This window comes from Onychomys torridus, chromosome 14 (assembly GCF_903995425.1).
Source record: "Onychomys torridus chromosome 14, mOncTor1.1, whole genome shotgun sequence".
Classification (NCBI taxonomy): domain Eukaryota; kingdom Metazoa; phylum Chordata; class Mammalia; order Rodentia; family Cricetidae; genus Onychomys; species Onychomys torridus.
In genome coordinates this window covers 71813058-71825655 of record NC_050456.1, presented here as the reverse complement: position 1 = coordinate 71825655, position 12598 = coordinate 71813058, and the positions used below count along the sequence as shown (strand labels likewise).

The 12598-nt window shown below is 48.5% G+C and overlaps 1 protein-coding gene across 4 annotated transcripts in view; it reads left to right on the top strand.

Annotated features, from left to right (window-relative positions):
• The window catches only part of Syne3 (spectrin repeat containing nuclear envelope family member 3), an 83569-nt gene that overhangs the window by 62889 nt on the left and 8082 nt on the right, over positions 1-12598 (top strand). For all 4 annotated transcript variants that reach the window (XM_036206609.1, XM_036206607.1, XM_036206608.1 and 1 more), the window contains 6 exons: positions 1834-1995; positions 2125-2297; positions 3120-3249; positions 4785-4943; positions 8695-8844; positions 9862-9900. In XM_036206609.1, the coding sequence (XP_036062502.1) occupies positions 1834-1995; positions 2125-2297; positions 3120-3249; positions 4785-4943; positions 8695-8844; positions 9862-9900 (813 nt within the window). The remainder of the gene's footprint in view (positions 1-1833; positions 1996-2124; positions 2298-3119; positions 3250-4784; positions 4944-8694; positions 8845-9861; positions 9901-12598) is intronic.

Genomic DNA, 12598 nt, shown 5'->3' with positions numbered 1-12598 from the left:
CTGTAAAGGGAAACTGTCCCCCTTATTCAGACATTCGGCGCTTGTTAAGTCTAGTGAGTGTAAACTCCCCCTTCCTTTACAGCCAAGTGGCCTTCATGTCCTGACGTCCCTGACAGAATGTCTGACAAAGACAACACTAGAAGGTTTGCTTGCCTCACGGTTCCAGAGTGTAGCCTATCACGTTTCAGGGAACCACGGCGGCAGGAGCTTGGAGCGACCAGCCTCACTGTGTCTGCAGTCAGGAAGTAGAGAGAGATGGACTCTGGAGCCCTGTACAGGCCAAGCTGGCTGTGAACTCACAAAGATCCAGTTGCTTCCAGTTTTCTCCGTTTTCATGTAGTCCTGGGCCTGTGGAGTGGGGCAGCTCACATTTATGGAAATTCTCACCTCAGTTAACTGAACCTAGACAATCCTTCAGAGGCTTGTTTCCACGGTGATTCTAGGTCGGGTCAAGTAAGATTAACTATCACATCCACAGGGAGCATGCTCCTTTGTCAGAGACCACAGGTCCCTAGGGCAGGAAGCCATTGGAGGTGATTAGTATTGGTACCTAGGTCCTGGCACTGTGTTTGAGGCCATCTTTGATGGATTGTTGAAAGTAGGTACAATATGTGGGATGCTGAAACCCCCATCCCCATTGGGCTTATAACCCCTTGGCAGGGGCCTGGCATCCCTATCTCTGCAGTAATTTTTATTTTTATTTTTATTTTTTTGAGATTCAGGGAGATAGGGTCTTTGGAAGCCCAGCACAGAGGCATGAGACCTTCAGCGTAATTCAGTGAGAATAGTGGCAGAGAGCCAGAGTCTAAATGGCTCATGGGGGGGGCTGGAAAGGGGGCTCAGAGAGTCCCAGGCAAAGGGGCCAAAAGAATGGAGAATGGCCATCATTCTGAGGAGAGTGCCCAGCTTTCTTGGAGACAGAGAAGAGAAAGGCCCGTGATTCAGACTTCTGAGAAACTAACAGGCCTAGGAAACAGGATCCAGGAATAGATGCCCCCCCTACCCCCGCCGCCAAAATAAAGCAAGTTAGCTTTGAAAACCTTTATACAGAGTCAATCATATACAGAAAAGAAAGCATGTTGGCATGGCTCCATGAATCTTAAAGAACAAACAAACACCATGTAAGGACCCCATGTACTGTCCATCGCTTACCCTCAGCCCTGACCTCAGAGCTGTTTGCTCCACCCCTCCACACAATGCTTGCAGATTCCGCTACAATGCTGCAGGGGGTCACAAGCTGCCCATTCTTTTTAAAGACTATTTTTATTTATCCTTTGATAATTTCATACATGTATACAATAAATCTTCATCATATCCACTCTACTCCCCTTTCCTACTCCTTCTGGACCATCCCCAACATGTCCCCACCCCACCTTCATCCGCTCTTCTTCTTCTTTTTTTTTTTTTAATTGTAATCCACTGAGTAGTTAGTACTGCCCACATGGGGTAAGTGTGGGACCATCCCCTGAAAATGGGCAGCCTAAAAGAGGCCACACCCCAAAAAGAAATGACTCCTCATCCCCCAAGAGCCTTCAGCTGCCAGCCACTCCTCAGGAAGGGGTGGAGCCTCATGAGCCCCTCTCTTATCCAAGCTGTAGTATCAATCAGCTTGGTTTTGTACTGGTAACTGCAGCTGCTGTGAGTTTGTGTGTTTACCAGCCATATCATGTCATAGCATCCTTCCCATCCTCTGGCTCTTACATCCTTTCTCCCCCATCTCCCGTGATGGTCCCTAATACTTGTGGGGGCATGTAGGCAGGTCTAGGTATCCTTTGTGGGGTATCATCTGCAGTCTGCCTCAAGCAGCATTCAGACCTCCTGGCTGTACCACAGGACCTTGTGGACAGGTGTCAGCAGAGCGTACGGGAGCATTGCACCTTCAGCCACCGGCTGTCAGAGCTGCAGCAGTGGGTCATCATGGTCACACAGACGTTGGAGATGCACCAAGGGGATGTGCATCTGTGGGATGCTGAGTCCCAAGAGACTGGACCTGAGGTAAGGTACTGGTTCATTCTCTTGCCTGCATTCCCTTCAAGCATTCTGGGTAACCTTCATACTGAGGTACAGAGTTTTCTCCCAAACTAGTACCTCACATGCGTATATGTCCATCCATGTGTCCCACAGAGGCTGCTGGCTGAAATTCCAGAGAGAGAGGTCCAGCTGTCCCTGCTCCAAGCACTGGGCCAGCTTGTGATGAAGAAGTCTTCCCCAGAGGGGGCAGCCATGGTCCAGGAGGATCTGAGGAAGCTGGTGGAGTCTTGGCAGGCCCTGCGGCTGCTAGAGGAGAATCTGCTGAGGTAAGGGTCTTCCTTGCTCCCCACTTTGCCTCAGACAATGTCTCCTCATCACCTAGGGTCTGTAGAGCATCTGACTGAGGCTGAGATGTATGCCAGGCATGGTGCTAGGAATCTGGGGATATCCCCATCTTTGATCCAGTTAGTTAGTGTGATTCTGATAGGGTTCTGAGGGTTGGAGAACGTCCCTCACTAGGGAGTTAGCCTCCATCCTGTTCTTGCCTGAGCTTCTCTGGCTGCATCGATAGGTACATGTGCCTTGCCAGTATGGTAAGGTGGGTTTAAAGTAAGAAATGGCATGAATGTGCCTGGGAAGCCTTTGATGGTCCCCAAAGGTAGCTGCTAAGTTCTTCTTCTTCTTCTTCTTCTTCTTCTTCTTCTTCTTCTTCTTCTTCTTCTTCTTCTTCTTCTTCTTCTTCTTCTCCTCCTCCTCCTCCTCCTCCTCCTCCTCCTCCTCCTCCCTCCTCCTCCTCCTCCTCCTCCTTCTTCCCCTTGCCCCTCCCCCTTCCTCTTAAGATTTATTTGTTTATTTCTTTTGTATGCAGTGTTCTGCCTGCATGTGTCCCTGCAGGCCAGAAGAGGGCACCAAATCTCATTACAGATAGTTGTGAGTCACCATGTGGTTGCTGGGAATTGAACTCAGGACCTCTGGAAGAGTAGCCGGTGCTCTTTAAGTGCTGAGCCGTCTCTCCAGCCCCGGCTGCTAAGTTCTTAACCATGGTGAATCTCAAAAGTTTCCTTGGTGCCCCGGTACTGTTGCTTCTCCTGGGACCTGGAGGATGCTCAGCACATGGCTGCCTTGAGTAAGTATAGTCTTCTTCCCAGTCTCACCAGAAGCCAGCAGCTGCAGAGGACAGAAGTGGACGCGGGGAAGAAACTGCTCTTCACCAACAACATCCCGAAGGCTGGCTTTCTCATCAACCCCCAGGACCCTATTCCCAGGCATCGGCACGGGGTGAGTCTGTCTCACACACAGGCTTTGGGAGAAAGGTCAGATCCCATGTCAATCAAGGAGGTGGGGGCCTGCAGCACAGCTCCCTCCCTGCCCTGGACCATGTGCTTAGCTCATAGTATATACCTACTTTCTTGTTACTTGCCCCTGATGTATCCTCAGAATTAATCAATTGCTAAAGGACTGACGGTCTTGGGGGTCTAAGATCTCAGAGGACTCAGATTATATAGAAAGTCAGGAACACCCCTGGACAAGACTGGCCCTCATTTATCTGAACCCCTGCAGCAGCCTGTGTTAGGAGAGGACGGGGCTTTAAAACTTACTGATGACCCCAAAGAGCAAACAGGTCGGAGATGCAGGTCCTGATTCTGCATGGCTGACAAGCACCAGGCACGTGATCTGTGCTGCTGGGCTCTGAAACACAGCATGAGAGATGACAAAGGAGTGGGGGTCCAGGCATTTAAGCAGGGTTTTAAAAGGGGTGGCATATGCTGGCAGCTAGGCTGGATGCTATACCCAGTTCTGGGGATGAGGAAGCCCTTCTAGGGATGATGAAATATCAGTTGAACCCTCAAGACTGAGTGGGAGAAGGAGGGAGAGGCATTGTCTTAATTACTTTTGTATTGCCATGACAAAAACCCCATGATCACAGTAACTTAAAAAGAAAATATGTATTTGGGGCTTACAGTTCCAAAGGGTTAGAGTTCATGACCATCATAGCAGGGACCATGGCTGCAGCAAGTAGGCATGATGCTGGAGCAATAGCTGAGAGCTCACTTCTTGATCCACGAGACGAGGCAGAAAGAGCTAACAGGGGATGGCCTGGCCTTTTGAAAACTCAAAGCCAGTGATATCACCTCCAGTGATATACTTTCTCCAACAAGGCCATACTACTAATTACTCCCAAATAGTTCTACCAACTGGGAACCAAGCATTCAAATATATGCACTTATAGGGACCATTATCATTCAAACCACCACAGGCATGTTCTCAGTAGAGGGGGTTGTATATACAGAGACCCAGAAGGAGTGGAAGTTCAAGGTACTGGGATGCAGCTGCAGGCTGTGCCAAGGAGGGGGAGAGGAGAAGCTCAACCTTCAAGGAGCCTGTAGAACTGGAACCCAGAGCTCTCCAGCCACATCAGGGAAGAGTAGGGCACCACCAAGGGATAGGGAAGGACTTCTCTGAAGTGGCTTTCATTTCACCCTGCCCACATCTCCACAAGAATGGAGGAAAGATGACCACTGGGTAGGTGTCCTGGTCAAGGATGATGACCACTGGGTAGGTGTCCTGGTCAAGGATGATGACCACTGGGTAGGTGTCCTGGTTAAGGATGATGATCACTTTTGGAGCTCCAGAGAGGTGATGGTGAGGGATGCTCTTGGCTCCTAAATGTGGATGAATAGAGGCCCATTCATCATTCCTCTGAGCCTCTCCTGTGCCCTCCAGGTCCCCTGTCCTCATCTTCAGCTTTGGTGGGATCCCTGGATCCATGGCCAGCAGGACTTTCTCACATCTAAACACATGCTTGCCTGCAGGCAAACCTACTGGAAGAGCATGACCTTCATGAAGATCACTCCCAGCTCCTGAGGGACTTTGAACAGTGGCTGCAGGCAGAAAACTCCAAGTTAGTTGGAATCATCGCAATGAGAACAGCCACAGCCAAGGACTTGAGGACCAGAAAGATGAAGCTGCAGGTTTGTTCCAAGGAATGATCCCTAATGGGGCCATGCCACCAGAAGTTCCTCAAATTAAGGGGTTCATGCTTAATAGTCATTTGTAAGCCATCCTGAGTCTATATAATAGTTTTAAATTGTTTGGGTTCAAATATTTTAGAACTAACTTTTCCTTGCATCTGTCCATCCATTCATCCATTTATCTGTCTGTGCATCCATGCATACATCCTTCCATCCATCAATGATCCATTTATGCATGTATCTATCTATCCATCCATGCATACATGCATCCATCCATGAATCCATGCATGCACGCATGCATGCATCCATCCATCGATGCATCTGTCCATCCATGTTTCCATCCATGAGTCCATCCATTCATCCATGCATCCATCCATCCATGCATTCATCCATCCATCCACCCATCCATGCATCCATCAATCATCCATTTATGCATGTTTCCATCCATCCCACTTTATATTTCTCTATTTGAAAAATATCACCATGGATCACTTGACTCCAGTATCAGTTAGCTGCCACTGTGCCGTAAACCACCACAACAGTGAGTTGCTTAAAACAACATCTATTGTTTAACTTATGACTTTGACACTTGGTGATTTGAGCTCAGCTTGGTTTCTGCCAGTTCTGGGCTCAAGACACATATTCTGGACAATCTTATCTTTTGTCAGATATGGAACAGCTAGGTGGCTCTGGTGGGGGGCTGGAAGTTGGTGGAGACAAACATGACATGGACCATGTGTGTCTCATTCTCATGTGGGACAGCCCAGACCACTCAATGCCCAGAATAAGGACTTGCATGCAAGTGTCACATGGATTCTTCTGTGTTATGCTGCACAAAGAAAGTCAACAGGCTATTTCATATTCAAGGGATAAGAAAGAAACTCCGCCCCTTGATGTAAAGTCAAAGGTGTTGCAGGCAGGGGAGAGGGAATCACATGCTTGTATTTGGTCTACCACTACTCTCTCCTCCATGCCATCTTGTTAGTCTTGGTCTGTCTCCATTGCTAAATACTCCAGACTGAATAATATATAACCAACAAGAATTTCACCACTCTAAAGGCTAGAAAGTCCAAGTATCAGAACCTAGCAAGGTTTCCTTCTTGTGTCATCATATGGCCAAAAGATGGAGGAGGCACAAAGAGGCAAAGGGATCTAAAAGAGGCCTTTTTGTGACAGTATTAGCCCCATCCTTGAGGGTCATTAATCCCACCCTTGGGCCAGGTCATCTCTCAAAGGTCCCATCTTCCAATACTGTCCACATGGGTTTGGGAAGGGACAATCATTCAACCCATAGCAGTCATCAAGCCCTTCCCAAGTCCACTTCCTGGATGTTTCTGTCCCCTCTGCATTTGTTGTTCACTTGATCACAGCAGCAGCTTCCTCCCTGCTCTCCTTTCTGGTGGAGCGTCACCCAGGTCGTGGCTCCTTCTGCAGGCAGCCATGACCCAACAGAATCACTAATCTGAACTCGCCCCCCGATGAAAACATTTTAGTACGGAGTTCAAACCTACGTTATTGTCTAAGACCTCCCTAATCAAGCCCACTTTTCCTCTCCTCTCCTTTATTTATATGACATCTCAGTGATAGTTTAGGGTCCAATTTTCTTATTTATCCTGCTTGGCAATCATGGTGACTGCATTTGTGATGTGGGGCCTTTATGGACATAATGTGACAAGATCTCTTAAAATACCACCTTTGCCTTGATGTCTTTTTTCTCACATGTCATTGAAATCCACATTTTTCCTTCCCACTGTATATTTTTGTCTGTTTCTTTTGTGTATTTTCACTCTTGACTCAGAGTGTTGAATTCTGAATATTTTTTTTTTCTGACTCAACTTCCACTTGACTAATTCTCTTCCTGGCTATGTCTCATTTGCTATTACATATGTCTATTAAGATCTTAACTTTGGTTGTCATGGCAATCAGTTTTAGAACTTCTATTTGGTTCCCTTCAGTTTGGTTGGCTACATTCTCTGGCTTCCATCACATCCTTGATGAAATGTTCAAGCTTGTTTTTTAATTCTTTGAACTGTAACCCACCATAATTGCACTGCCTAATAATTCTGATACCTCCAGGCATTTGGGAATATTTCTGCTTCTCATTCTTGGTGTCATGTATCATTGTGTGGTTACTTTTTGTCCTGAACAAAATATACATAAAACTAATTTGGGAGTTAGAATAATTTCTTCCTCCAGAGATATTTTTTTTCTATTTCTGAGAAGTGGGGGCTTTATGATTCTGGGACCACTGAGTCCAAGTTCAAGTCTTGTAGTTCCTTGGATCACTAAGATGATCTGGAGCTAGGCTGTGAGTAAGCATGCTCAAGGCCTAGATTCACTTATGGCTCCCTTTACTCTGAGAATAAGTGTGCAGGCATCTCATCTACAAAGGGAATGATGAGTCCCTTCCCCTGCAGAGCCCAGGCTTTGACTCTCACCACCTTAACCTTGGGAGACTTCGGAAACATAGATTGGTTCAAAGCTGGTATTATCCCCTCTAGGTTGGCAAAAATCATAAGAGCAAAAGTAGGTCTGAAGAGGCCTTGCTTCTCTGGGTTCTTGTCCATCCCCAGAGCTTCTGTGGTGGCTTGGTTTTCTTTGCAGTGCTGGGGATTGAACCCAGGGACTCAGACCTGCTAGCCAAGTGCTCTGCCATGGGCATGTACTTCCACCCCCTTGAGTTTTGACCTGACTAGCCTCCCCTATTTGTTAGCCCATTGATGGCTTTAAATGTTGTACTATGTTCTCAGTGCATGGCTCATCCTACTGATGGAGCTGCACATCACCAGCAAGTCTTCCTACCCACCCACCCTCCCTCAACTCAGGTCTGTTTCCCACCCTCCACTCCAGTCATATGAACAATGACTTCTTACCCAGCATGCACCATGGTAGGTACTGAGCAGCTTAGCCAGGGTCCAAACCTGGGACTGAAGCCTAGACTCTAACCTGTAGACTCCTCATCCACTCCACATCATACTACCTCTCAGGACTCCTGGGAAGAGGAAGTGTCATCCTACGAGAGAGATGTGTTCTACTTAGATAGAAAAAGTCTACCCAACTCTGCCAGCTTCAAAAATGCCAGCAGAGTGGCATGCTCCATGATGACTGCTTTGTAATGGTGACCACTCGTGGTCCTGGAATGTCAGTGTTAAAAGTAAACACTGTGGGGTGTTCTCTAAGATTTTGGATGCACAGATGAAGGCTGAAAAGATGACTCAGAAGTTAAGAGAACTTGCTGCTCTCATAGACAACCTGGGTTCAGTTTCCAGCATCCACATGGTGGCTCACAACCATCTATAACCCCAGTGCCAAGGGATCTAAGACCCTCTTCAGATTTCTGCAGGCACCAGGCATATTCATGATGCACATATATACATGCAGGCAAAACATGTATACATATAAAATAAAAACTTCTAATAGAAGACCAATTTTTGAAAGAATATTTATTTTACGTGTATGAATATTTTGCTTGCATATCTGTCTGTGCATCACATGGGTGCCTAGTACCCTTGGAGGGCAGAAGAGAGCATCAGATCCCCCGAGACTAAAGTTAAAAATAGTTATGAGGCAACATTTGGTCCCCTCCTAAAAATATTTCTTCAAAAACTTTCTTGGATGAGAGTCTCATGTTACTGGTCCTGTCCACATCTCCCAGCATGCCTCAGGTAGCACTTGATTGGCGTATTTTTACCATCCAGGTGGGGTTCTTAGGCCTCTGGGTAGCTGTGACATGATGCTGCCTTTCTCTCAGGAGCTGGAGGCTCGAATCCCAGAAGGCCAGCATCTCTTTGAGAACCTGCTCCGTCTCAGGCCAGCAAGGGACCCCTCCAATGAACTGGAAGATCTACGCTATCGTTGGATGCTGTACAAGTCCAAACTCAAGGACTCTGGCCACCTGCTGGTAGGTGCTGGGGGAAAAGGTTGGGGGTCCCAGGAGGCAATCATGGCTTGGAGAGACTGAGCTGGATCTATTTAGCTGTTTCGGGTGCATCCATATACCAGGCCAATGGGACTGCTCAGAGGAAGAGAGGGACACTCTTGGGTCTTAGGTACGTGAGTTATGTCATATCATTTGTCCATCTTACCTCCCAGTGAGGCTGGAGTCCTGTGAGTAGTGTATATGGCTCTCTTACTTCTGCCATGTCAGAGTTTTTTGTGCATTTCCCATTTGGGCCTATAGCCACCTTCTGCTGGAGTATCTGCACCCCATTCTCCAGAGGGCATAGCTGAGTCCCACCCCTGACCCCAGTGCTAGAAGCTTGGGTCATAGTTCTTCACCGGCAGAGGCAACATTCTGTTACATCTCTGTGGTATGGCGCTGCCATAGGGATGCATGATTTGGATGCCGGCAGTCCTGAGACTCGGCCCTCCCTTCCTCTGACCTTGACCTAGCGCTTTTGTCTCCTGGATTTCCTGTCTCCTACACAAACCATGGGTGATGATAGCCTTTATTAAATGCTGTGGTCTCCTAACGCGCCCATTCAGGAGAGGGGTCTCCTTCCCTCTAGTCAACAGCAATGTGAGACAAAGAAGTTAAGTTTCCTAGGCCCAGGAAAGCATAGGTGAGAGCGCCCCTTTCAGACCACGGAGCCCAGAAGCCATAGCTTGGGGCACACCAGGCTTTTCTGGCCCCACAACTGCCAGTTTGACCACTAGGTGTCAGCCCAGTCCAAGCCAGCGAGGCCACGTCCCCAGCCCTGGCCAAGGCCATCCAGACAGTGTGCCACCTGGACCTGAAGTGTGTTAAAAAGCTCATTAAACAGAATCCCCTGCTGGCGCAGGCTGTCCAGATGACCAGAAATTTTAACGAAATACTCCCCCGACAAAATGAATATTCTGTTACGGGTTCTGCTGGGGTTTAAGTTTTACGCGCCTAGCTGATTTTTGCCCCGTTTCTTCCCCTTCCTTAAAATAACAGACGCAGAGTTCTCCAGGGGAGCTGACTGCATTCCAAAAGGTACGTGTCTGCCATCTGCTCCACATAGCTGGAGGGTAGAGAATGTTGGAGGCGAGAAGGCCTGTGATGCTGGAACAGGGGGTCTGGATTTTCTAGAATGTTCTGTGAGATCTGAAGAGAACCAACTTTGGGTTGTAATGGGCTGGGCCCTGAGGTATATGTTCTCAGGAAGCCCTAGGCTCAAGGAGGGATCGACAAGTGTGCATAGATTAGCCTTGATCTACACACAGTGGAGGAGGACCCCTAGATTTGTCATCCAGACCCAGAACACACTGGAGAGTGACTGGATACTGCTTTGATTACTGTGCCAGCAGGTGTAAATCAGGACTGACCCAGGAGCCTGGACTATTCTGGGCAAATTGGATCATGTGGCCTCTTCGGTCCTAGGGGACACATTAGAAAGGGTGGTGGAGGGCTGGAGAGATGGCTCAGTGGTTAAGAGCACTGGCTGCTCTTCCAGAGGACCCGAGTTCAATTCCCAGCACCCACATGGTGGTTCACAACCATCTGTAGTAAGGCCTGGTGCCCTCTTGTGGAGTGCAGGGACACATGCAGGCGAACACTGTATACATAATAAATAAATAAATCTTTAAAAAAGAAAAAAGAAAGGGTGGTGGAGTCCTTTGCTCTACCAGGCACGTTTCCACTGGTGCCCACTGAGTCTCTGGCTCTTCCCATGCTAGCCACAGCTGAAGTGAGATCGGTACCAATCACTGCACTCTAGCTGGGGCGCCCCCTACTGCTTGGGCTCTGTGTGCCAGGACTGGTTCTTAGGGGGGTCTCAGTTCCATTTCCAGTGCTGTTAGCAAATATCCAACAGATAAAAACCTGAGAAGGGGGTTTGCTTTGGCTCAGGGTTTCAGAGCATGCAGCCACGGTCTTTAGGACTCTGTGCTTGGGTAGTATGTCGTTGCATTGGGAGCCTGTGGCAGAGCATGGCGGTCCACTTCCTGACCAACCAGGGAGAGAGGGAGAGGAAAAGTGAGAGACCGGGGATGGGGGAGGGGAAGGGAGGGGAGGAAGAGGGATAAATTGGGGACCGCGACCTGCTATAGCCTTCAGCCTGCTAGGCCCCCACTCCCATAGGCTCCACAACCTCCCCTTATGAGGAACCACCCGCAGTTAAAACCACAAGCCTGTGGGGGCTATTTCCAGTTCAGGCCAGGACACTTGTGGCTAGAGTATCGCATTGTGCCCTGACACTGACACTAAGGAGCATTCTTAGCTCAGCTCTAAGCCTGAGGAGAAAATGGTATGAAGAGCCCATGTGTCCACCAGGCATGTGACTGCTGATGGCATCGGCCCTCAGGTCCCAACACCCACGCTTTCACCCTTCCCAGGGTGCCTTGGAAGAATCCCTGGGGCCTTTCTCCCCAATCCTGTCCCTTGCTGTCCCCAGTGATGCCCTCGGTTTCTTGCCAAACATTGGCCATGGTGACCTGGACCCCCAGCACACTCTGGTTAAAGAACCCGGTGTCACTTCAGATCTCTCATTCCCCTGAGTCTAAATCCCAGGTGAGGGCACCCTGGATCCATTCCTGGCCTCTGGCAACTTCAGGGGACTGAGCGGCTTGTGGATCAAGTAGGGCTTATTATGGACCAAGGCTGCACCTACGGCCCTTCACCAAGCAGCTTTATGGCCTTGGAAAAATCACCTTGCCTTGGGGGTTCCCTTTCCCATGTGTGAAAACATCAATATTGGCTTAATTTACTCCTCGAATTAATTTTGAAGACTGTGTGAACCAGAACATACCGAGGCAGACATGTCTCACCCAGGATTTCCCTCTAGTTCAGAATGAGGTGAACCTCAGGGTCTAGGAAGGGCAGGTGACCCCGACTGCCTGGCTTTGTGGTTCCTGGTGGAAGATAGAAGTCCCGAGACCAGTGTTCAATCTGCCTGTAGTTGCTGCACTTTAAGTCCCTCTGTGGTTGGGAGTCCCTGTTGGAGACTAACCCAGGACTCAAGTCCCCATCCATGCAGCCTAGGCTAGAGTTGATCAGAGGTGTCCAACCTTTTGACACTGAGACATACCATGCAAAGAGTTTTTTTCCCTTAAAAAAAAAATAACCCCCCAAAACCCTCACAATGTTTTAAGTAAGTTTATAGTTTTGTGTTGGACAACATCCCTAGCTGTCCTGGGGTGCATGTGACAGGTGGGCCATAGACCGACCGTACACCTCTGTCAGGCAGATTCTAAGTGGTAGCTATGTCCAGATCCCTGGTACAGTCGTGGTCCCCACTGACCATCTCTCCCTTTAGTCATTTATTTATTTTGTCGTCCCTGAGTCAGTGATGACTTCGTGACACATGCTGTTTAATATGCTCAAAACCCATCATCCAAGAAAAGAGTGGCAGTGTGCCATCCTAGAGCGTGTGCACCTGGCTGGGTGCAGAGCAGCAGGAACATCTGTTTGGAGCTGGGGCCTGGCTGTCTCTGTGTCAGAGGGCTCTGAAGGGCAGCAGCCATGAGAGCTCATAACCTAGTCAGTCACCAAATAGCCCTGTTAAGCTACAGCTAGGAGATGTCAGCCATTGCACTGTTGGGTATACAAACTAGAAGCTTCTATGTGCTTACCCATGCTATGTTTCCAACAAGTAGGCATATAAAAGACTGACTTCAAGTCTGGCTTCCTTTTAAGCCAAAGTACCTCAGCTTCCTATGAAGAAGGAAGCCATTCATAGTGGCTTCAGAGACAA